Source organism: Typopeltis vanoorti, chromosome 16 (genome assembly GCF_054136105.1).
Source record: "Typopeltis vanoorti isolate ZY-2024b chromosome 16, IOZ_Tvanoo_1.0, whole genome shotgun sequence".
NCBI classification, from domain to species: domain Eukaryota; kingdom Metazoa; phylum Arthropoda; class Arachnida; order Uropygi; family Thelyphonidae; genus Typopeltis; species Typopeltis vanoorti.
This window is the reverse complement of record NC_143564.1, coordinates 64245114-64272072: the sequence shown is the minus strand read 5'-3', so window position 1 is coordinate 64272072 and position 26959 is coordinate 64245114. Positions and strand designations below refer to the sequence as shown.

General features: G+C 35.0%; 1 protein-coding gene across 1 annotated transcript in view; it reads left to right on the top strand.

Annotated features, from left to right (window-relative positions):
• Positions 1 to 26959, top strand: part of LOC150098077 (vesicle-associated membrane protein 4-like) — a 100141-nt gene that overhangs the window by 22898 nt on the left and 50284 nt on the right. The window contains exons 2-3 of the mRNA XM_090406380.1: positions 15540 to 15617; positions 21648 to 21691. Coding sequence (XP_090262506.1) covers positions 15552 to 15617; positions 21648 to 21691 — 110 coding nt within the window. The 5' untranslated portion in view covers positions 15540 to 15551. The remainder of the gene's footprint in view (positions 1 to 15539; positions 15618 to 21647; positions 21692 to 26959) is intronic.

Here is a 26959-nt window from a genome sequence, read left to right as displayed (position 1 = left end):
CAGGCCGGCAATTATATATGGGTACTATTTGAACTCTACTCCAATCATTGGGAATTCGTCCCTCTGTCCAGGCATTCTAAACTATGCAGTGCAGTCACTGTAAGACTTTTATACCACCATACTTCAGCGTTTCTGGTCGAATATCGTCTACTCCTGCTGCCTTTCCACATTTCAAGCCTTTGATGGCTTTTGGGGGTGGTTGATAATGATTTCACAGGCTTCCTTAAATTTGCGTTCATACCATGTTTTGGTGTGATGTAGACAACTGGTGCTTTTCCAGTGAATTCTATGTAAGGTGTTCAGATCATGATCAGAAAGGTTAGCTTCACCATAATTATTATATTTGATGTGTCATTTATGTTCTTTTTGTCTGATCGGAATTGTGCGTCCTGTTTCTCCTATGTATGATGTGTTGCAGGTGCAGTAAATACAGTATACTCCAGGGTGGGCCAACTCAGGGAGTGGGTCTTTGGATGAGCTGAGTAAGCATTTTAATTTTGCAGGAGGTTTAAAGGTGGCTTTGAGGTTGTATTTTTGTAGTACTCTGTTTATTTTGTCTGATGTTCCTTTAATGTAAGGAATGGTTATAGTTTTACTGTAGTCTCGTTTGTCTTTGTTTTTTATTGAGGTCTTGTAGAGAATTTTGTTAATAGTGTTTTGGCTGTATCCATTTTTTTTTTAAAAGTATTACTGATCACTTTAAATTTGTTTTTCAGTGCCTGTTCACTGGAGCAGATCTTCAGAGCCCTGTTTTTTAGGGTATTGATGACACCTTGTTTTTGTGTTGGGTGGTGGTAGGAGTTTATGTGTATATATTGGCCAGTGCGTGTTGGTTTCCGGTAAACAATGAAGGAAAGATTGCCCGAGGGAAGACGTGTGACAAATGTATCTAGAAACGGCAGTGCGTTATGTTTTTCAAACTCAGTTGTGAACTGTATACATTTGTGTTGCTTGTTTAGGTGGCTAAGGAAAGTGTCTAATGTCTGGCGGCCATGAGACCAAATCGCGAAAACATCGTCAATGTATCTGAGCCAAACTTTGGGTTTTAAAGGGAAGGAACCTAGAGCAAGTTGTTCAAAATGTTCCATATAAAAGTTAGTAATCGGGGGGGGATAATGGCAAGCCCATGGCTGTGCTTCCTTTTTGTAGGTAGAAAGCATTTTGCCATACAAAATAACCAGAATGTAATACATGCGCAAAGAGCGCCGTGATATATGGAGGAAATTTGTTCTGTAAAAGAAGAATTGTATCATTGATTGGGACATTCATAAGGAGGGCAGAGACGTCAAAACTGACTAATAGATAATTTTTTCTAATGTAATGTCTTTGATGATGTTTATGAAATGTTGTGTATTTTTGATATAGGAGGGGGAATGACCTACCAACTCCTTGAGTGTTGCCGCTAATTTTTTGGCTAAGTGATAAGTCGGGCTATCAATCCCTTCAACAATAGGCCTTAACGGTGTGTTTTCTTTGTGAATTTTTGGTAGCCCGTAAATTCTCAGGGAACGAGCGTAGTGTGGAAATAATTTTTTGACCATATCTTCAGGCCATGTGGTAATTGAATTAAGTAGATTCTCTGTTTTCTTTTTGATTCTATTAGTTGGGTTATAGTTAACTAATTTCTATGTGTTGTTGTCCGAGACCAGCAGATTCATTTTTTCCACATAAGTGGTTCGGTTTAAAATAACAGTGGCACTTCCTTTATCTGCTCTAGTTATTAAGATGTTTGGATTTGACTTTAGTGATTTTATTGCTGTTATTTCGTGTTGAGTTAGGTTGCTTGTTATTGGTTTGTTATGATATAAAATGCTGGTGGTTTCTAAACGTATTTTTTTTTCTGCTATGTTATTTGGGATGAATCTTAGGCCTCTTTCAATATTACAAATAAATTCAAGTTTGTTTATCGATTTGGGTGCTATGGCATAATTTAAACCTTTAAGTATCGCGATTTCGTCTTTGTTTAAAGCGTGGTTGATAAGTTAACTATATTATTGTTACCTGTCGGTGATTGGTGGATCCTGGAAAAGATTACTGACAACAGTAATCTTTTCCAGGATCATCCAGATATCTGCTTTTACATAGCTTGAAAGTTCCGCTTTTTTCTTTTGTAGCTGGTTTTGTGTAGCAGCTAAATTCTTTCTAGAAGCTTGGATTTGTTCTCTGAGAAGTGCTTTCTCCATGCAGAAGTATATACGTTGCACTTTTGCTGAGGTGAATTTTCTTTTTAGCCTGATGCCATTTGGAATGATATTGCTGTCCCTACATCATTTTAAAAAAGCCAGTCGATTGATCAAATTAGAAACCTGATCCTTTAGCTTACCATATTGATTGCATTGTTTGGGGGTTGAATCTCCATGAATTATCATAATCCTTTCTTTTAGTGTTACACAGTGATCAGCATTCATTTTTGAAATTATGGATTCTACAACCGTGTTAAAATAAATTTTTATTATCCCGACATTTCGATCTTCATATCAAGATCATCATCTGAGCATACATAAATATACAAGACAAGTTGCGTTACATTTCAAACCGTAAGCTAGAGAAACAATGATTTGATGACATGCACTGGCATGACCTCTAGTGAAAAAAAAAAAATAAATAAATAAATAAATAAATTACATCAAGCTAATTTAATTTTTGATTACATGAATAAACATTCTTGTTTATAGATGATTTTCCTTCCAGTAACAGTGATGTCCTATTTATATTATTACAATTGTTATTTTTGATTTAAAAAAAAAAAAATTATTTATAAATTACAACATGAATAAACTTTTTTATACATTTTTTTTTTTTTTCCTTCTCCTTAACAGTGATGTCCTGTTTTTCAGTATTAAAGTTGTTATTTTAGATTTAGGATCCTGCATTTTCTAGAGTCCTGTTTATAGTTGTTCTTAGAGAGGAAGGATTCGTGGGACGAATATATCCTTTCATATGTATGGGTTCTTAGAGAGGAAGGAATCCTTCCTCTCTAAGAACAACTATAAACAGGTCTCTTGAAAATCCAGGATCCTAAATCTAAAATAACAACTTTAATACTGAAAAATAGGCGAAGAAAATCTAAATCTAAAATAACAACTTTAATACTGTTAAGGCGAAGAAAAGAAAAAATAAATAAATCTATAAGAAAGTTTGTTCATCTTGTAATTTATAAATAATATTTTTTTTTTTTTCACTAGAGGTCACCAGTGAGTAGCATGTGATCAAATCATTGTTACTCTAGCTTACGGTTTGAAATGTAACGCAGCTTGTCTTGTATATTTATGTATGCTCCAGATGATGATCTTGATATGAAGATCGAAATGTCGCAATAATAAAAAGAGTTATTTTAACACGGTTGTAGAATCCATAATTTCAAAAATGAATGCTGATCACCGTGTAACACTAAAAGAAAGGATTGTGATAATTCATGGAGATTCGACCCCCAAACAATGCAATCGATATGGTAAGCTAAAGTATCAAGTTTCTAATTTGATCAATCGACTGGCTTTTTTAAAATGATGTAGGGACAGCAATATCATTCCAAATGGCATCAGGCTAAAAAGAAAATTCACCTCAGCAAAAGCACAACGTATATATTTCTGCATGGAGAAAGCACTTCTCAGAGAACAAATCCAAGCTTCCAGAAAGGACTTAGCCGCTACACAAAACCAGCTACAAAAGAAAAAAATGGAACTTTCAAGCTATGTAAACGCAGATATCTGGATGATCCTGGAAAAAATCCTGGAAAGATATACATGGCGAACCACATCCTCCAAACGAAGAAAGAAAATCTAATTTCCAAATTCCAAAGACTAAAAGATCGAAAGAACCTGCCGCCATATTCAAATTTCTCCACAATTAACAATAACAACCAACCAGAAGCAAGAAACAACAGGGAGCCACCAATCACCAACAGTTAACAATAATATAGTTAACCTATCCAACCATGCTTTAAACAAAGACGAAATCGCGATACTTAACAAAGGTTTAAATTATGCCTTAGCACCCAAATCGATAAACAAACTTGAATTTATTTGTAATATTGAAAGAGGCCTAAGATTCATCCCAAATAACATAGCAGAAAAAAAAATACGTTTAGAAACCACCAGCAATTTAAATCATAACAAAACTATAACAAGCAACCTAACTCAACACGAAATAACAGCGCTAAAATCACTAAAGTCAAATCCGAACATCTTAATAACCACAGCAGATAAAGGAAGTGCCACCGTTATCTTAAACCAAGCCACTTATGTGGAAAAAATGAATCTGCTGGTCGTGGACAATAACACATACAAATTAGTTAACTATAACCCAACATATAGAATCAAAAAGAAAACAGAGAATCTGCTTACCGTATATTATCGCATATAATGTGAAAAATTTATGGTTAAAATTTATTGTCTAATGTTATGGTTTCGCATTATATGTGGATCTTAAAAAATATAACATCTAATAAGACTTGCACTCAATATATATACTTCCTAATGCCTATGCAATCAAATCTACTTGACCCACTCATATTCGGCGACCGAGCGTGCATCGTATCTGCGCATAAAGCCAGTAATGTAAGTAGTGCTAATATCCCCCCCCCCCCTTGGCAGGATATTAGCACAATTATATCGGTTTAACCACAGTTCATTTTAAATATTATTCGTTAAACAAACCTAGCCTGAAAATGAGCCAACAGAAACGTAAACGTTTGTCATTTGAAACAGAAGAACATAATAACAGTGTTGCTATGAGAGAATTTGGTGTAGCAGACAGTAATATTAGACTTTGGCATAAGCAGAAAGACAGTCTTGACTTTTGATGATGACGACAGCTACTACACTTATGACGCAATGCCAACAGATGAATTTATAAATGAAATGTTTGATGACTCAAAAGATGAAGAAGAATTTAAAGGATTTTGACATTTTGTTTTAAAATAAATATTTCTTTCGTTAATTCATATTGTTTTGTTTATAATGTTAGGGAACAAGATTAACAGATCGCATTATACGTGGACATGGCATTTTAGGGCTAGTTTTCAAACAAAATTTCTAGTTCACATTATGTATCACATTATATGCAAAAATATATGGTAAGTCAATTACCACATGGCCCGAAGATACGGTCAAAAAACTATTTCCACACTACGCTCGTTCCCCGAGAATTTACGGGCTACCGAAAATTCACAAAGAAAACACACCGTTAAGGCCTATTGTCGAAGGAATTGTTAGCCCGACTTATCACTTAGCCAAAAAATTAGCGGCAACAACCAAGGAGTCGGTAGGTCATTGCCCCTCCTATATCAAAAACACACAACACTTCATAAACATCATCAAAGATTATATTAGAAAAAATTATCTATTAGTCAGTTTTGACGTCTCTGCCCTCGTTACGAATTCCCAGTCAATGACACAATTCTTCTTTTTACAGAACAAATTTCCTCCAGATATCACGGCGCTCTTTGTGCATTTATTACATTCTGGTTATTTTGTATGACAAAACACTTTCTACCCACAAAAAGAAGGCACAGCCACGGTTCGCCATTATTCCCCATGATTGCTAACTTTTATATAGAACATTTTGAACAACTTGCTCTAGGTTCCTCCCCTTTAAAACCCAAAGTTTTAAAGGGACATTAAAACATTAAATACAACCTCAAAGCCACCTTTAAACCTCCTGAAAAATTAAAAAGCTTATTCAACTCATCCAAAGACTCACTTTCTCTGCTGGCCCACCCTGGAGTATACCGTATTTACTGCACCTGCAACATATCATATACATAGGAGAAACAGGTCGCACAATTCTGATCAGACAAAAAGAACATAAACGACACATCAAATATAATAATTATGGTGAAGCTGACCTTTCTGATCATGATCTGAACACCTTACATAGAATTCACTGGAAAAGCACCAGTTGTCTACATCACCAAAACATGGTATGAATGCAAATTTAAGGAAGCTTGTGAGATCATTATCAACCAGCCCAATCTAAACAATAATGATTGTCTAAAAATCCCATAGATATGGAAGGCATATATTCATCCCACGAATCCTTCCTCTCTAAGAACAGCTATAAACAGCACTCTAGAAAATCCAAGATCCTAAATTTAAAATAACTTTAATACTGAAAAATAGGTCATCCCTGTTAAGGAAAAGAAAAGAAAAAAAAAAAAAATCTATAAGAAAGTTTATTCATGTTGTAATTTATAAATAATTTTTTTTTTTTAAAAAATCAAAAATAACAATTGTAATAATATAAATAGGACATCACTGTTACTGGAAGGAGAACTATATGTAAGCAAGAATGTTTATTCATGTAATCAAAAATTAAATTAGCTTGATTTTTTTTTTTTTTTCCCACTAGAGGTCATGCCAGTGAGTAGCATGTGATCAAATCATTGTTTCTCTAGCTTACGGTTTGAAATGTAACGCAGCTTGTCATATATATTTATGTATGATCATCCAGATGATGATCTTGATATGAAGATCGAAACATCAGGATAATAAAAAGAGTTATTTTAACACGGTTGTAGAATCCATAATTTCAAAAATGAACTCCCTAGGATTCTTTTTTGGATTCATTAGTGCTCATACTTTACTTTTACTATCCTTAGCAACCCAATCACCCTCCTTGCCTGGTCTTTGTAATACTCATGGAATTAGTTATTACTACTTCTCTTATGCTGCTTCCATAATATTCTATGTATCTTTTTCTATGTATCACATGCTTAATCTCTTCATTCATCCATTTCGCACCCACCTTATTTCATTTTCTTACTTTTGGAATACATTTAGACATTGCTTCTACTAGATAGTTCTTGAATATCCTCCAAGCTACATTGATCTCTTTTCCGACTAACTCCTCATTTCATGATATACTTGCAAGCTGTCTCCTGAGCTCTTCATAATCACCAGCCTTGTAGTTTCACATATACTCTTTTCTCACAGAGGTCTTCACACTGCTAGCAACCATCTAGGTAATCACTCTCACCAACTGGAGGGTGATTTGACAACTCATTTATAATTACATCCTCTGATGAGATGATCATATCCAATACTCTCAATCCTTGTGTGCCCTCTGTTACATGCTGTCTGAGGTAGTTGTCCCTCAAAAACTCAAGAAACTCATTTTCTTTACTTCCAGTTGCTATCTTATCATCCCAGTCTATATTGCCATAGTTATAATAACCCTTTTCTTATTTACTTGGCTAATTTGATTATACATTACATAATCACTACCATCCACATTACCAGGTCTATAACAACATCCTACGAACTATTTCATTCTGTTCACTTCTATCTCACACTATTTCCTCCTTGCATCTCTATTTTGTATGGACTTAATTTTTTCTCTATCATCAATAGCACTTCCCCACCCTTTTTTAAACTTTCTATCCTCACGAAACACATCATACCCTTCTATCTCTATTCCTGTCAGGATGTCATCCTCATCCAACCATGTCTCACTTATTCCAACAATTTTTGAGTGAACAGACTCAATTAATGCAACCATTTCATTTGCCTTGTTTCTTACACTTCTAGCATTTGTACAAAAACACAGCAGCTTATTTCTGGATCTATAGCTGTTTCCACCGACACCACTTATGTGATGTTCTCCATGCTTAACTCGAGTAATTTCTTTTTCTCCTTATTCATCTTTGAACCTTCTTCAGATCCAACTGTTTTCCCTTGATCCCAGGTCATCTCCTTCCCTTTTTGTCTACACATGCATTCACACTCTCTTTGGGCATCGACCTTTCTCAGGCCACGTTCCTCTGTTCCTCCACCCTTAGCCTCCATGTTTCCCTGTCTGTCTTGCACACCTGTTCTCTCATTCTCTATACTCATACTGCTGACTTCTTCATTTACAACCACCTCTTCAATCCCTCCCATTCTTCCACATCGCTTTCCACTTAATCAGATTCATTCTCTGCACTCACTTCTCTACCTTTCAGCAGCAGTCTCTCCAAGCAACTCACCAAAACCACCAAATGCAGTCCATTGCTCCTATACAGTTCACTTTGTTCTTCAAACTCATTCCACACATTAACAAACTTCACTCCTTTCTCCTCACACATTTCTGCTAACATATCATTCACAATTTTTTGCTCTCTGCCTCATCTCTCCACTGTCATACCTGGGCAACGCGCTTACTACCTTTCCTATCACACTATTCTCTTTTATCCATCTCAACAACCTCCTGATATCCAATCTGATATGTTCTTTGTTTGTAGTCAAGTCATTTGTACCTATTACAACTTCCAACTCTTTTGCTCGCTTATTTCTAATGTCTCAATCGCTCTACTCATTCTAGTTCCAGTAAAACATACTTTATGCATCCTCTCATCCAGCACACCTTTAATAATTGAATCACCGTACAATGCCATTTGCGAGTCTTTCATTACCTTTTTTATACCAACATTATTTGTTTTCATCAATTTCAGTCTTCCATACATATCTCGAATTCTCTCAACTTCATTCTGCATCCATTTTATCTCTTGCCTCACCTTACCCAACTCAACTTTCGAATATCATCTCTCTACCACATCTTCCTTCCTCTAGCTGTGTGTATCTCTCTCTCTTTCTCTCTCTGGGAATCCAAATTGTAGTAAGGACTATTCACTTGTCATCTTTTATCCTGGCTATATGACTAGTTCCATTTTAATTGCTTTGCCTTTTGAAAGACATCAATTTTTGTGACCTGATTGATGCCTGAATTTTTTAGTTTACCATCTCTGCTTTTTTAATCCCTAAAACACTTCTTTCCATTGCTTATGAGCATTCTGTTAAGTTTTTGCTATTTTCTTTATCAGGGTCAAAGTTTGGATAGCTTATTTTAATATTGGCAACATAATGGAATCCACTAGCATCTTGAAGAGATATGGGCAAATTATCCTTCAACTATCTTCACTAATTATTTCATGCTTTGGTTACACTAGACCAGTGGTCGCCAAAGTGGTCGATATCGACCCCCAGGGGTCGATATAACATTGATAGGGGTCAATTGGGGGTCGATAGAAAAATATAAGACATCATTGTATGGGTAATATTTAATTCGGTTAACTTGAATTATCTCCATCCTGAATGACAACGCAATTAAGAGTGAATCGTGAGAACAGTGACATGAATAGGACCTGTAAGATGGAGCAAGGTCATGAAAATAGTTATGGAGGCCAATCAAGTAGGCACCAAAATGACGTATTTACCAACAAGCATCTTTATTGCTTATCCTATTATAATTACGTAATAGTAAAATAGAGGGGGTCAATAAAAAGTCAAACTCTTGAAGGGGTCAACGGTCAAAGAAGTTTGGCGACCCCTGCACTAGACTGTATTTCTAGATCTTGTCTGTTTTTGAAAGATATTATTTATCCTAGATAGGTATACTGTCACGTATTCAGTGTAGATGCCATTAGCAAGGTAGAAATTTTTGCACTATTAGTCAATTTTTTTTTTTTGTAAAATTTATTTCATGTCCCACTACTTTGTCTATGCTGATCCAGCTATCCATGATTGGGTTAGTCCCAATCATGGATAGCTGGATCAACTTTCAGAAACTTCTCCAACTCTTTAAGTTGGAGAAGTTTCTGAATTACCACCCTGTAATTTAAAGCAACACTTGTCCCATCCCTTTTAAACATAGGAACAGTTTTGTTCTTATATTTTTGTATAATGGAAAGAAGCAAGTATATGATTAATATATTTTATTAAGACAGTGCTTTACTTTGGTCACTAAGGCATCACATATGCATGTGAATACAAAGGCAGGCAAGCAGTAAACTGATGTAAACAGCCTAATCCTGCTTTCCTAAATCTCCTTAATCTGTTAGACTGACAGTCTCATAACTTTAATAAATCCAGAAATTTCATTGAAAAAAAATGTATATTATTATTATTATCTGAGACCTCCAGGGAGTCAAGGACTCATCGAGAGTGGCTGTAAATTAACCAACCCAGCTATCATACCTTCCCTTAAATTTATTTACACTAGATGCACTCACTATCCCTAAGGGCAAATTATTCCACTCACTCACTGCTCTCTGGGAGAAAAACCTAGCTCTTACCCCTTTCTTGACTGAGAACAACCTTAACTTCCATGGATGCCCCCATGTTCTCTCCCCGCCTTCCATATAACGAAAAATTTCATCATTTGAAATGCTATACCACCAATTCAAAAGTTTATAGACCTCTGTCATATCACCCCTCTTTCTCCTGTTAACCAAAGTCCACAATCCACATACTTGCAATCTGTCCTCATAATCTAAATCCCATAATCCAGATATAATCTTTGTAACTCTTCTTTGCACCCTTTCCACAGCCTCTTTATCCCCTTGGAACCCAAGAGATCATATCTGCGCACAGTAATCCAGGTGTGGCCTTATCAAAGCCTTATAATGAGGCAAAATTACTTATCCTTACATGTCAAGGTTCACTTCAACATAGATTATCCTCTGAGTTGTATTTACAACTTTTACTATGTGACCTTTGAACTTTAAATTCTTATCCACCAATACACCAAGATCCCTTGCTTCTTCAGTTTCTTGTAGCATAACCCCATTAATATAATATGCCACTGGAACTCTAATCATGCCAAAGCGCATAACTTTACATTTACTAACATTAAACTGATAGCCATTTTCATTTGCCCAGATTTCCAGTCTATTCAAAACTTTTTGTAATTGCTGAATATCAGTAGCATCCCTGATTGCCTGCCTATCTTCACATCATCAGCAAACAATTGCACATCTGATGATAGACCCTGTTTGATGTCATTAATGTATACATTGAACAATAATGGCCAAGGACTAAACCCTGAGGTACACCACTGGTTACCTTAAATCTGGCAGATTCACACCCACTGTATACCACTTTTTGATATCTTAAAATTAGTTTAATCCTTTATCCAAGTGTGAGCAAACAAAGTTTGCACCTGAAAGTATCTTCAGGACTGGGTTAAGGTGGTACAACACCAGGGCAACTCGTTGCAAAGGTGGAGCAAGCTACCAACACTCCTATCTCAGTATCTCCTATAATGCAAAACACATCTCCTTGCGGATATGTCTAATGTTATGCATTAAGGGAAGGGCCACTACCCAGACTAGTTTCGACCTTTATTGAGGTAGAATGGGAGTTCATGTCTCTCATCATTGGCCTTTGGAGAATTTTATCTAAAGTAATGATTTACTCCAGTATTAATGGAGGTTCTTTTTATGTTACTAGATATAATATCCTTATTTTTATTCCAGTTAAATAATTTTTTTTTTTTTATTTATTTATTTATTTTTTTTTTTTTTTTTAAACAAGATGTAAATAATAGGACTTATTTAAATATTTATTTTAAATCTAAAATAACAGGACTTAAGGTCCGGTAAGTAGGAATGAAGAGGAACTTACTGAGGAACGTGTATACCTGGTACCACTGGGACTTAGAATGGGGAAGAGACTGGCCCGGGAGATGCCGCTCACGAGGAGCGGCACCGCCTCGCAGTAAGCCTTCGCCGCCCGGGTTCTCAGCTCCCCCCCCCCTTGTTTGGAGTAAAGAAACCGTGCCAGCAAAAGCTTTGTGGCTAGGGGAGACAGAGTGGTTATTCTTTTTCCTGGGGTGGGGGAGAGGTCTCTTCAGTGGGAGCCAGGCCCAAGTAGAGACGCCAGGCAGAAGTTTTAGCAGGTCATCTCTACCTATAGGAGTTGCCAAATGGTGTGCCACCCTTGTTTTAATAAATTACTCTGGATTTAGAGAAAGATGTTGAAAGTTTATTTTTCACTTGGTTAGAGTATAATAAAATTAGTTTAATCCTTTATCCAAGTGTGAGCAAACAAAGTTTGCACCTGAAAGTATCTTCAGGACTTCAAGCTACCACCATTGCAACGAGTTGCCCTGGTGTTGTACCACCTTAACCCAGTCCTGAAGATACTTTCAGGCGCAAACTTTGTTTGCTCACACTTGGATAAAGGATTAAACTAATTTTATTATACTCTAACCAAGTGAAAAATAAACTTTCAACATCTTTCTCTAAATCCAGAGTAATTTATTAAAAAAAGGGTGGCACACCACTTGGCAACTCCTATAGGTAGAGATGACCTGCTAATACTTCTGCCTGGTGTCTCTACTTGTCTCTACTTGGGCCTGGCTCCCACTGAAGAGACCTCAGTAAAGTTGGAAACTAGTCTGGGTAGTGGCCCTTCCCTTAATGCATACGTTAGACATATCTGCAAGGAGGTGTGTTTTGCATTATAGGAGTGTTGGTAGCTTGCTCCACCTTTGCAACGAGTTGCCCTGGTGTTGTACCACCTTAACCCAGTCCTGAAGATACTTTCAGGCGCAAACTTTGTTTGCTCACACTTGGATAAAGGATTAAACTAATTTTATTATACTCTAACCAAGTGAAAAATAAACTTTCAACAACTTTTTGATATCTGTTTGTCAACCATCCCCTGATCCAAGTGAATAGATTATATTCCAATCCCATATTCTCCAGTTTATGCAACAACCTGTCGTGTGGTATCCTATCAAATGCCTTAGAAAAATCCAACATTTTCATAGTGTATCCATTCCCTTTATCTAACTCGGCTGTAACATTGTTATAAAATATGAGCAAATTGCTAAAACATGACCTTCCTTTAGTAAAGCCATGCTGTTCCCTGAGGGTATAGAATGCTTGTCTACCCATTTCTGTATGCAAATTCTTACCCAACTTCTCTAAAATCTTCACTACCACACCAGAGATACTAATAAGGTGGTAGTTAGACACATCAGTTTTTGCACCACCCTTGTGAAATGGAACTATCATACATCCCTTCCATTCCTGTGGTATCATTCCTGAGCTGAGACTCAAGTTATACAAATGTGTGAAAGGCCTAGCCAATTCAGCTGAACATTCCTTTAGCAGACAGGCTGATGTGTCATCTATTCCTATTGGCAAATTTTTATCCAATTTATGCAAGAGCTCTTCAACCTCATTTTCATGAACCTCTAACTCCTCATCCAACATGCTACATACACCTGATTGCTATATCTTAGCAAAGTGAGCACTCATTAACTGAACAATCTCCTTATTTTCCAACACTCGTGTACCATCTGCATTCAATAAAGTTATTTTTCCACATTCATTCTTTCTTTTGCTTGCGGCATAACGATAAAATTCTTTTGGATTAATTTTAGCTTCCATAGCCAATTTCTTTTTATATTCTGTTTTAGCGTTTCTCATGATATTCTTTTTACATCATCTTCTTCTTGTGGATCTCTTGTTTAATAAGGCTGCACATCCATTTCACTCCCTACCTATTTATTCTTTGAACACTGGGATACATTGAGATACCACCTCATTCAAGCACTTTTTCAAAGATTTCCATGCATTGCTGACATTTTTTCCATTCAGTAACTGATACCATGGGACCAAAGATAGTATTCTTCTAAGTTGATCATAATTTCCCGCTTTGTAGTTCAGCATGTAACCTGTTTTAATTGGAACTTCAATACAAGTAGATACTTCCCAAGAAGGAACCGCACGAACATTATCACCAATTGGTGGAAAATAGCCATATTCTTGACAGAGATCCCTTCTGAAGCTGTGAGCAAATCCAACACTCTTTGACCTCTAGTTCCTTCTTTCACATGCTGCTTGATAAAGTTGTCTCACAACAGTTCAATAAATTCCTGTTCTTTCTTATCATGAGATTTCTCTTCTACCCAGTCAATGTTTGAAAAATTAAAGTCACCCATAAAGATCATTCACTTGGTACCCATAAGGCTAAATTGGCGATGCATTTCTTCGTCCACTACAACTGAGCTGCCAGGTCTGTAGCAACACCCCACCATATATTTCATTCTGTTAACCTGAACTTTACACCAGATACACTCAAACTCATTGCTACATTGGACATTGTTACCATCATTGTTTTCTTGTATTTCTACCTTAACCGGACTTAAGTCATTTGATATCATTAGTAGCACTCCTCCTCCTCCCCTATCTCTTCTGTCATTTCTAAAAATAGTATATCTGTTACACTCGATCCCACTTACCATATCTGATTCTGATAGTCAGGTTTCACTAATGCCAACAATCTTAGGCCACATCGTATTCAATAAAGCAACAAACTCAACCCCTTTGTTTCTAATGCTCCTGGCATTTGTGTATAGACATAACAAATTACGACCTAGCCTATTCTTATAATTAGATATGCAATCTATTTGGTCTTGCTGTAGAATTTTCTCTTTTCCCTTCCCAGACATACTTAAAAGGTCCGAACCCAAAACCTTTTTCCACTCCTTTGCCACATACATAACCATGTTCAACCATGTTTATCACGTTTGTATACCATAGCTGAACTTTCACACACATTTTTCCTATTCCTCCCTTGATGATCTAGTTTCCCTGAGAAACTAGATCATCAAGGGATTGGATCATCAACTCTGCATTGGGTCTCATACCAAGAAGTAATTTCTCCAGGTTTCTGACGCCAAATTAATTCAAGTGCAGGTCATCATTCTTATACAAATCTTTTCTGCCATCAAACACACCCCACACATCTAAAAACTCACATCAAATCATCCACATAGCCTGCATGTGAAATCATTTGCTATCATCGCCCTCCTTCTTAACTCAGTACTATCATATCTAATTAGTAATCCTACAATTTTTACTCTGTCTGATTTCTTTCTCGCTTCTTCCAACAGACCTTTTTATATCTTCTCTCATACTATGTTTGTCACCACTTAAATTATTAGTACCTACCAACACTACCATTTCTTTTACATTTCTTTTTTGGTTTTCAATTATGTTTGTCATATTTTTAATTTTCGCTCCAGGGAAACTAGAAGTGGTGACCTCCCTCGGCAAGTGCAAATTTTAAAATTGAGTCACCATACCATATTACCTCTTTTTTCTTAGATATTAACTGACTTACCTTGTTGTTATTAATATTTTGGTTTCCATGTTCAGTATTTTCCTTCCTGTTCTTCTCATCCTTTTTCTTATCCTGTCGAAGTTTAGACAAACGTTTTTCCACCTTTTCCAGTTCCCTGGTCGATTTCCTAATAATTTCTTAAAACCGAGCTATTTCTAATGTCAATTTATCCTCAGATAAAATTATTATCATCACTGCACCAGTGCTTTTGTTCAGGACAAACGCTCTCCTCTGTAACAACAACTTTAGCTTTAGTCACTGTCTTGTTACGACAAGTTTTTGGCGCCATTTTTAAGAGTAGTAAAAACTAATAATATTTCTGAAATTATGTTATAAAATGCTTTAGAACAATAATTACACTAAAAAACTATAGTAATATATTAAAAATGCACAATTAAATCTAAGAAAACACTTAATAAATCAACAAAAATCACAAATCTTTCAGGAGCTCTCTGACAGTATGTCTTTTCACCTGCTAGCCTTTACACCAGTCTCCATGTATATACATGAGTTCATAAACTCAAGTAAATACTTTTTCTTAGCAACATTACCATAAAATATTCTATCTTATTGAGTAGTTGCAATATTTAACAGAATCTTATGTAGTGTGATAATAAGTTATATGTATGTGTTTATGTATTTATTTAGTAAAACACCATCATGCCACCTAAATTCATAAGGAATTTATCAGATGAAGACCTTTTAAATGCAAAAGATGCAGAAAAAGTATGTACTATTTTGAGTATTTTAATTTAAAGCATTTATATTTAGTGTAGATTGAAGTAGAGGTTTATTGTGAATGAAATCAACACCAAACATATAGGAATAGTTTCTCTGTAATTATGCACAGTACATAACAGTTCTTTAGCTAATTGATGAACTACTGAATAATTATTATTCATTTGTGTATCATTAAATTGTCAAGTAATTTCATGTTTAGTGGCTTGGAAACGTAATGGCCGCTAGGTTTCCAAGCCACTGAAATGTCTTGGAAATTTCCAAATGTTTCTGAAATTTCAGAGACATTTTGCTAAAACTGTGAGAACATCATAGCAGATTATAGCAATGATGTAGAGAGAATTTAGATGTAGAGGTAAGGATGCTTTGATTCCATTCTTTCATTAAACTGCACATGGATTACTGTGCACAGATTTGGTTGCCTGTTTTTCAAATGGATAATTTTTTGGAGAAGGTGCAGAAGTGATCAACTAAGTTAGTTTTGGGTCTCTGGAATGTTGAGTATAAGGACAGATCGAGAGAATGCAAATTGCAGATCCTGGTAGATAGAAGGAGGGGTAGACATGATAGATAAGGAGTTATTACCAGATTAATGTGGATGAGATTTTTAGTAGAATGATTGGAGACAGGGGGAGAACAAGGGCCATCCCTGGAAGCTGAGGGTGAGAGCAAGCAGGTGAAGAGTAATTTTTTTTACATAGAGAGTGATGGGGGATTGGAATGTATTGTTTGAAAGTGTGGTGGGTGCAGAAACAGTGAATGCGTTAAGTTAAGATATGATGAGCTGTGTGTGTGAGAGTGAGGCTACCTGCAACGAGTCCTTGACTCCATGATTTGGGTCCTAATGAAAATAATAATAATTTTTATCTGGTTATTCTCAAGCAGCAAAATTTTTCGATAAATACCATGACTACGGCTAAAAATAAGAATTCAAGAATGTACGTTGTAAATTAAATTACATTTTTGAACTAGTACCATCATAACATCATTGGTCGTCATCATCATCAAAAAAAGTATTAGAAAAACCTGACTTTGAATCCTTCCAAGGACTTGAGAGGGAGGGGGGTTATACAGAGCTTTCAACTGTCAGAGCGTTATTTTTGTTGCCTCAATATGAGGCAGCAAAGGTTTTTCTCCTGCAGAACACACAGACCAACCATAACATGCATATGTTGACAATTTGGTAGTCATGGAGACAGTATTCATACACCACCAAGATTATGTTAATAAACCAAGATATTTGGCTATAACATGCCATTACAATAGTGCCTCTTATATTGAGGAAGATGAAATGGAAACTGTTTTTCTACAAAATATGCTTGGTCGTTATATTGTTTGCTGCAGTGTAAAATCACATCATTTATAATTTAGTTGGAAAGACCCTTTTTATTTATCATTTATCTCACCTAAATTTGGAATAAATTATGCAAGAAATGAAATTTTAATCCAATTTTATGCCTACTGCATAAAAATTGATGAATCAGCATATACACTTCTCATGATTCAATCTCTAAACTTCTCATATGAATCAATCTGAACCAGCCTTTCATCTGTTTCACTGTGCTTCCCCTTGGTAAAATAGTTCCTCATTGTAGGAAAACACATTGAAAGCCTGGAGCAGCACTTTTTTGTTATCTATGAAACTGTCTCCCTCAAATTCAACTCAGTTGAAGCTAAGCTAGAACAGTTCCATGATCAGTGGCTTGACAAAAAATCACCTGCCACTGATATCAACCAACTCTGTTGTTTCATCAAGTTAATGGTGCATGACTTGATTGAGGCTGAAAAAAAAAAAACAACAACAACACCATTATCCTAAACTGTCACACTGAAAGTGACAAAACACTGTATGATGATGTCACCAGCCTAACCAAAAAAAAAAGTCCACTTTGGATCCCAGAAAAATTACCAGATGCCACATGTCTTCAGACCAATAAACAAAAAAAAAAAGGGATGAGCAAACTTCCCGTGACTGGTGAAAGTAACTTGTTGCACATTGGTGAGTGCATCATAACTATTGGTGGCTGCAAATGACTTAGCTTCTCCTCAGTCATGTATAAGAGCCTGGCCTTACCTTATCTTCAGTCAATTAGGGTGTCAAATTCACCAACAGCTGGAAGAAAGTGACAAGGCAGCAACAAAACCTGGAATATTGACTACAAAATGGTCGAAGCCAGTCTGGCTGGCCGAGTGGTTAGTGTATCCACTCTCCAGCCAAAAGGCTGCGGGTTCGAATCCTGCCGTGGGCATGGATGTTTGTGATTGTCCTTGGAAATACTAGTGGTGGTGGGTGATGGTAGATGCCGTTGGTGTAGTTGCGGTCAGTTAGTGGATTGAGTGGCGGAGACAGTTGTAGAGCAGGTGCCCTCCCTTGATGAGTCTTTGGACTGACTCCCTGGAGGTGTCTAATAATAATAATAAAATAGGAATACTAGTTCAGAAATTGAGTGCTGCTAATAGCCATCTCGAAATCGATGCACAAGTACTAAGTAGGGAATATGTATAGCCCAGATGGTTAAAAATTAACCTCAGAGCCTTCCAGATCCATTTTACAAATATACGTGGTCTCAGCTTAACCCCAGTTGTCCATTTCCATCTCCAGTCTGCAAAACCTCACCTACTTTTCCTGACAGAAATCCAAATTTTCTCAAAGCACTAACAATCTCGCCTTCTTTGCCGAGTTAATGGTGCAAGTACACATTCCACAACTTCTTTTGGTTCAAGTGATGTTTGTGCATACATTCACTCAAACATGATATGTTAGACAGTATTTAACTTTGAATGATATAATCATGTAATCACAAGAAAGATATTTATTTAACCAAATATTTCGGTCTGGAAATAGCAGACCATCGTCAGTGGTAATACAAGAACTGTTTAAAAAAATACAAGCTAGAATACTAACAATAGATCGTTAAAATTATAACACGCCACATGATGTTAAATCACTAAGTATGAAACGGAATATTTTGAAGTACAAACATGATTGAATTTGCTATTTAAAAAAAAAAAAAAAAAAAAAAAAAATTAATGAGTAATCTTGATTAGACTTTCCCAGATTTTTGATATAGATATACAGTCATTACGATTTAGGTTGGGGCGATGGAGCAAGGCCTCCACGCTTTCCTTGAACAAACGTTCGAACCTATAACGGGATCTATGTAAGAGGCGAGTCTTGGACCAAAGGATGCTGTGGTTAGTTTCAATCCCGTGTTGAGCCAATCCAGACTTTTCAGGTTTGTTGTGAAGAATGGATGATTGATGTTCTTGGATTCTTTTTTCAAGAGAACGTCCGGTTTCTCCAAAATAAAAGAGATCACAGTTGCATGGAATTTGATAAACTCCAGGAAGAGATAAAGTTGAGCGTTTGTCTTTAGGAGAAGGAAAATGAGAAGACAATTTGTTAATAGGTAAATACGTAGTTGTTAAATCATATTTCTTTAAAATTCTTGCGATAGGTTCTGAAATACCGGATATATAAGGATTAGGCACTCGATGTGTTGAAACTTTGTTGTTTTATAGAGGATTATAAGAATTGAGAAGACGTTGAGTACTTTTTTCAGAAAAGCCATTGAGTTTCATGTGTTGTTGGATAGTAAAAAGTTCTTTCTGTAGATGATCAAAAGTAGAACAATTAGTTTTGGCTCTTCTGATGAGGCATTTTAAAATTCCTGTTTTTTGAAATGGATGATGGGCTGATTCTTTAAGAATATAACGACCTGTGAATGTTGGTTTCCTGTATACTGTAATTGTAAGAATATTTGAAGGTGATCGGATGAGGAGAACGTCTAAAAAAGATAACTGGTTGTTTTCTTCTAATTCCATAGTAAACTTTATGTGATGATTCAAGGAATTAATACTGTTTAAAAAGGAAGGTAAAGCGTTTTTGCTGTGAGGCCAAATAGTAAATATGTCATCTATATATCTTACCCAAAAAGATGGTTGAGGGAAAATAGATGCGAAGAGGACTTTTTCTAAATGTTCTAAATAAAAGTTGGCTAAAGCCGGAGAAAGAGGACTTCCCATGGCCGTTCCTTCTACTTGGCTATAAAATTTGTTTTGATATACGAAATATCCAGAATGTATTACGAAATTGAATAGTTTTATAATATCTTGAGGAAAGATGTCAGCAAGTAATTTTAAAGTTTCCTTGAGAGGTACATTGGTATATAAAGATTCTATATCAAAACTAACCATAAGATCTGTAGGTTGTAATGAGACATTTTTTAATTTTTCTAAGAAATCTGAGGAGTTTTTTATAAAAGAATTAGAGTTGCCAATGTGAGATTTCAATAATTTAGCTAGATATTTGGCTATACGGTAAGTAGGAGAATCAATACAATCTACTATTGGACGAAGAGGATAGTCAATGTTATGGATTTTTGGAAGGCCATAAAATCTAGGAGATCTTGCAAAATGAGTTTTAAGTCTTTCAGTTGTGTCTTTATCCAAACTGATGACTTCATCAAGGAGAGAATTTAATTTCCTTAGTTGTCTGTTGGTTGGATTATAATCAATTTCTTGATATGTGGAGCGATCTCGAAGCAAAAGAGAAAGTTTTCTTCTGTAATTTGCTGAGTCCATAACTACTGTTGCTTTTCCCTTGTCAGCTTTAGTGATAATGAGGTAATTATTTTTCCTCAAGGACTGTAAAGATTTCATTTCAGAAGGAGATATGTTGGAAGGAGGAAGTTTAGCCTTAAGTAGAGACGAAGCGACTTCTAGGCGAAGAGCATGCTTTATCACTAGTTAGATGATTAAGATTCCTCTCAATATTAACTAGGAAATCTAGATATGGTATTTTATTTGGAACAATAGAAAAATCATGTCCTTTTGACAGGATGAGGGTTTCGCTTTTAGTCAAAGGACATCCGGATATATTTACAATCCAATTATCTGGAGTTATGAATGGCTTGGATTGTCTAGACGAAAGAGCTTCATATTTACGGTTAAGATGTTGACTTAGTTTATTATAAGCACGTTGAGAAGAACGTTTAGCCACGTTTAGAACTATGTGAGAAAGATGTGGATTCATATTTGTGGATATATAGCTGCGCAATCAGAAATATGATGACTGTGAAAAGCAAGGTCACGTTTAGCAGCTTTAAGTTGATTACGGATTAGAGATAAACTAGTGTTCCGGTAAATATTATGAGCTAGGAGATTTTATTGTTTCTTTAATCTTAGCGAAATTGGGAATAATCTTGTTGTCACGGCACATTTTTAAGAAATTAATCTTTGCTCGTAACCTACCTTGTATAACTGAAAGTTTTCCTAATTTACCAGTTATTTTGGTAGCATTTTCCCCGTGAAGGATAAGAATCTGTTGTTTCAAGGATACTTGCGACATAAGGCTGAATGATATAATCACATAATCACAAGAAATAAATATTGGTTAAATAAATAAACATCTTTCTTGTGATTACGTGATTATATCATTCAGCCTTATGTCGCAAGTATCCTTGAAACAACAGTATTTAACTTTAGAATCTTCCCAATATGATCAGCTTTGGTTGAAAACCTCTCTACCTTACTTTGTCAATTTTATATGCTGTCTCTATTATTCTCCCAATGCCACCAGCCACTGAAATTTTTGATTTCCTTTTCTTAAACATTGATGTCTTTCAGTCTAATTTCCTAACAGTTGAGGTTATCTTCCTCAGAGATTTAATGTTCACAATTCCACATTACCTTTCCTTCTTCAGTTGCACAGCCTAAGTGAGTAGAGATGCTGATACATATGCTATCACAAATGACCTTATACGAATTGTTCACATGCCAGATATGAGAATGATCCATATCTGCTAATTAAACATCAGGTTTGCTGCCATCTTAGTAAGGAACAGTCTTTCCTTGAAAGGGGGGAACAAATTTCATTTAAAGTAGCTAGTAAAAAGAATACACTGAGTGTTAATCCATAATATATACTTTTATTGCTTGCATAATTTTTAGATATCTGTTAATTATTTCTTGGTTTTCTAAATATCTCTTTATAAAAAATATTATTTACTAATGTAGGAAAAGCTTCTGCGAGATACTGATGATGATGACTTCTTTCTTCAGTAAGTAACTTGATACTAAATTAGTTTATTGATTAATCAGTTGGTCTTAATAAAACTATTTATATTTTTCAGCTGGGTCTGGTATACGTTTGGATATGTAATAACTTCGATGCAAAAATTATTCATGGTTTGTCTCTACACTTTCAATAATTGTTTCATGAATGTTAATAAATATAAATTTAATTCACATTTAATAACTGTAAAAGAAGTTTCCATATATCAGTTTATATGGACTTGAATTAGCTGCTTGATATTCTATACATGCAATTCTGTAAGTCTGAATAGCAAAGGTAAACTTGTTATTTCAGCATATAAACCAGTCCTATAGAGTGGAAAGAGGACAAAAAAGGCTCCAAAGCCAAGGTTGCAAATTATAGATCAGTCAGTACTTCTAGAGAGAAACTTGGCTAAGGCTTGAATGCAAGTATGGATATATAAGAATATGATACCTGCAAGGAACATCACGGATTTGTAATAGTCTTGCATTAGTAATTTGCTCACTTTTTATAATAAAGTGACAGGTGAGTTAGATAGGGGAAATAGCTATCCCATGATATTATTAGACTGCAAAAGAATTCTGCAAATTACTGCATAGAAATAGTTATGTAAATTGGAGAAATTGGGGCTTTATATGAAGCTAACAAGAGATAAGACTCTTGATAATCATCATAGACATGTCCTCCACCATAGTATATGGCAGGACCTAATCCAGAAGAATGCAGGTGACAAAGCTCTGTGCTTAGATCAGTGCTATTTAATTTGTATGTTAATACTGGAGATATTTGAAGATAAAATATTGTTCTCTGATGATGCTAAGCTTGCAAGGACAAGGGTAAATGAGCCAGGATGATTTAATAGACTTACATTGTGGGCAAGAATGGTTCCAGTTCATGTTGCAAAGTATAAGGTTCTTCATTTTGTATTCAGTTTCTGTGTATTAATTGGTGGTACTTATAATTAAAGAAATTGATTAGACTTCACACACTTTGCAATGGTAATGGACAGGGAGATAGGGTTCAGGTGACTTGTTGCAAAAGTGGACAAAGTAGCACAAATGATCAGTGGAATGTTAAAAAACACAATAATGAATATGAGGTTGGAAGGCATTTCAAATGGAAGGCTTATTATATAAGTCTTCCATTTGAAATGCTTCCAACAGTGAAACACATCCAGCACTTGCATTAAATAGTTTCCTGATTGTAGATTTTTTGTCTTAAGATGGAAATATTTATTCATTCCAAAAATATTTTAATTACAATAAGCTAATTGCAGTTTTTTTCATTATTCTACACATGCATTTATCATTTCTAATCCACAGATATTTTAAAAAATGCATGAAAATAAATCATCAAAGATAAGCTGGTTGAGTTTAGTAACTGGAATAAATTGTAATTTGGTGATAATCCAAGTCATTCTTACTGGATTACTTTTTGGTTAGATAGGCCATTCTCCCTTTCTTATTTCTTCTTCTTCTTCCTGTCATGGATTTTAGGCCAAGTGGCCTGTTCCAGTCTCATGCCATCACTTTCTTGGTCTTCCAATTCTTTTCCCATTTATTTTATATCTATAGAGTATTTTTCATAGTCTGCTATTGTCCATTCAATTTAGATGTTCTAGCCATTTTTGTGTATTTACTTCTGTAGTGGTAAACTGATTTTTTATATTCAGGGATTGCAAAATTTCTTTATTTGTTTTTTTTTTTTTGAGAAATTAATTTCTGCTGTTTGAATCTGTTTTTCATTCTTCTTTTTTTTTATGGTCCATGTTTCACTTCCATATAATAAAGTCGGTTTTAGACAGAATGTTATAGAATCTGATTCTGGTGTATTTTTGTACCAAGAATGCCTTAAATATATTATTTAATATGCCATTTACTTTTAGCAAAATTTGATATTTTAGTATCTATATCTTTCTCATCTTCGTATGATAAGTCACATCCCAGGTATATGAAAGTATTTACTTGTAATATTTTGATTATCTATCACTGTTTTACTTCTTATTGGGTTTCTCCTTTAAAAGCCATTACTTTTGATATTCTCTGATTATATTGTTCTGAAATTTCATTTAATGATTTTACTGATCTCTGTAGATCACTTTCTGATGTAGCTAATACAATTTGATCATCTACAAATAATAGTGTATTTATCATTATTCGTGGGTTTATTTGTATACGATGGGTTATGCTGTTTCCAGATTGTTATAATTTTATATATATATATATTAAAGCAGAGATGATAGGGTACATCCTTGCTGTACTCCTCTTGATATGTCTTTCCATTCTGATGTGTGTTCTAATTTGAATATTTTATTTGCTGTGTATATTTCTTGAGTAGAGTGTAAGAGCTGGTTTGGTGTATTTAGATCAGTTAATATTTTAAATAACTTTTGTCTGTTAATCTTATCAAAGACTTTTTCATAATCAGTGAAGGCCATGTGTGTTTCTTTTTGAAATTCTCTTTGCTTTTTGATTAATATTTTTAGAGTGAAAATTGGGTCTATGCAAGATCGGCCCTTTTGGAATCCATTCTGTTCTAGAGGTTTGTCCTCTATAATACTGTTTAGTTTCTCTTTTAATATTCTTGCATATATTTTGTACTCTGCATTTAGCAGACTAATTCCCCCCCCTCCATAGTTAATGCAGTCATCTTTATTTCCTTATTTATAAATTTGTGTAACCAGTTCTTTTTTCCAAGAGTGGAGTTTTCCCAGCAATCCAGACCACGTTAAAGAATTTCAGAAGTTTTTCATTAAATTGTTCACCTGCATTTTTTTTTGTACAGTTCCATGTTTATATTGTCTTTTCCTGGTGTTTTCCTATTTTTTTGTTTTATTTATTGTATTTTTTTAGTTTTGACATTGTAATATTTTCTGTTAGATCATTCCTTGTATAATATTTTACTTCTTTATTATCATCAGTCTAAAGATTTTGAAAATAAGTTATCCATTTTTCAAAATCTATTGTTTGTATTTTTATGTTTTATTTTATTTCTTTGTTCGAGTATTTTATTATTTTACAGGTGTTTGGTTGAGGCTTAATTATAGCCTTTTCTGGTTCAGTTACAAAATTGCTCAATCTCTCTGTTTTTTCCTTACTTTTCATTTTGCAATTGTACTGTTTCTTTTGTACTCTATTTTTGCTTTGACTGTCTTGGAATTTAACCATTTCTGGTAACTCTCTTTTTTGTTTTTATTATCTTTTATATTTCTTTGTCCTAGTTTCATAGTCCTCTTTTTTCTATTCCATTTAATCTTCATCCCTGAGCTTTCTGTAGCTGCTTTTGTCAGGATTTGTTTCAGATTTTCCCCCTTTCTCTTCTGTGTCATTTGATTCATGTATGGTTTTTGTTTTTAAATTAGTGTATTTCTGGTATTGTTTGTAGTATGGAGATCCTGCCATGAAAAAATTTTGTAACTCGGTTGATAGTTATTTTCTGCTTAAATTATTTTTAGCCATTGTGGTTTAAATAAAATTTTTTGCCAATACCATATAATAATCAGAGTTTAATTCTCAGCCTCGATATACTTTCACATCTAGGATTAACTCAGCTACTTAAAATTTGTGATAACATAGCCAAAAACTGACCTACATCCTCTCCCTTACCATGTATATTTATGTATTTCTTTTTTTAAATACCAAGTTCATTATTCTAATATTATTATAAATGATAAAATCTCATGGTGTGTGTCTATTTTGATTACATGTATCTTCACCAAATCTCCCTGTGTTTGTTTTTTTATTTTCTGTTTCCTGTTCTCACATTTAAATCTCCTGCTAGTAGTAAATATAAATAGTCTGTTTTATCTGTGACTTTCTGCAGCTCTTTGTAAAAGGTTTCACTGCCTTCTTCTTTTCCCTCTTAATATGGCCTTGTTAATATTTAGAGATGTTTATATAATATTAATCCTGTTGACTGCACCATTGTTAATATTTAGATGTTTAATTATTTTTTAATATTATCCTGTCTCTAGAGATGATCTCTATTCAACAATTATTTTATGTTGGCTTGGTTTAGTTGTTCATCAAGTTGTGTGCGATGCTCCTTACATTCAAAGTTGTGATTTTCATTACATGTTCCTTTTCCCTGATAGTCTGTCTGGATTTTTGTTGGCTGAGAAAGTATAATAAATTTTCTCCAGGAAGTTACTAGCTCTTTGCAGGCTAAGTGTTGTGGTAGGATTGCTACCTATTGACTCTGGGCAGGCAGTTCTAACTGCATTTGCTCTGTTAAGGTTATACTGCCCATACCTGGTCGCCACCGGCTGTATATTGTACTTCACCACCCCTTAAACCCCCTTCCTTTGTTTTTATTGAAGAAATAAGAGAAGCAGGAAATAATTCAGTCAGCTACTGGAATAACCTCGCATCCCTGCTTGAAACATGTACTGCCATTTTAAAAGCACTTTCCTAGTTAGAGGACATGCTAAAAAATACCCTGTATTGGGGTGGATGATTTTCATTTTCCACTGCAACTGCTTTGCACATTAGATGTCTGAGTTGTATAAAAACATAACAGGGCTATAAGAATTCTTTCATGTTTTCTATCCCCTTAAAGTGTATGTGTGTGAGAGAGAGAGAGCAATTAATTGATGATTAAATGGCATTTATGATACAATATTCAACAGCATATTATATTGGTGGGATATGTTTAGAGTTGATGAGGCTAGAGAACTTGGAGTTATGGTTGATAGAGAGTTGAAGTTCAGAAGTCACATAACAAATATTACAAATACAACTCGGAGGACAATTGCGATGTTGAAACAAACATTGACATGTAAGGATATAGAAGTGATTTTGCCTCTTTACAGGCTTTGATACAACTGCACCTGAACTACTATGTGCAGATTTTGTCTCCTGGGCTCCAAAGGGCTAAAGAAGCTATGGAAAGGCTGTAAAGAATAATTACAAAGATAATATTGGGATTATGGAATGTAGATTATTGACAATAGAATGAAAATACGTGGACTGCAGATACTGGTAGACAGAAGCAAGAGGGGTGATATCATAGAGATCTATAAACTTTTGAGAGGGCATTATAGGATATTGGCTGATAAAATTTTTCATTATATGGAAGTGAGGAGAGAACAAGCAGGCATCCGTAGAAGTTAAGTTTGTGTGCAGTTAAGAGAGGGTTAAAAGTTAGATTTTTCTCTCATAGAATTGTTTATTTATTTATTCTTATGGCAAAAGCAGCAACAGGTCATTGTTCAGACCAGAAAGCCAATCCAGGGCCTCATCTGTCACTTCATGGATGCCCTGAAGGCCACTAC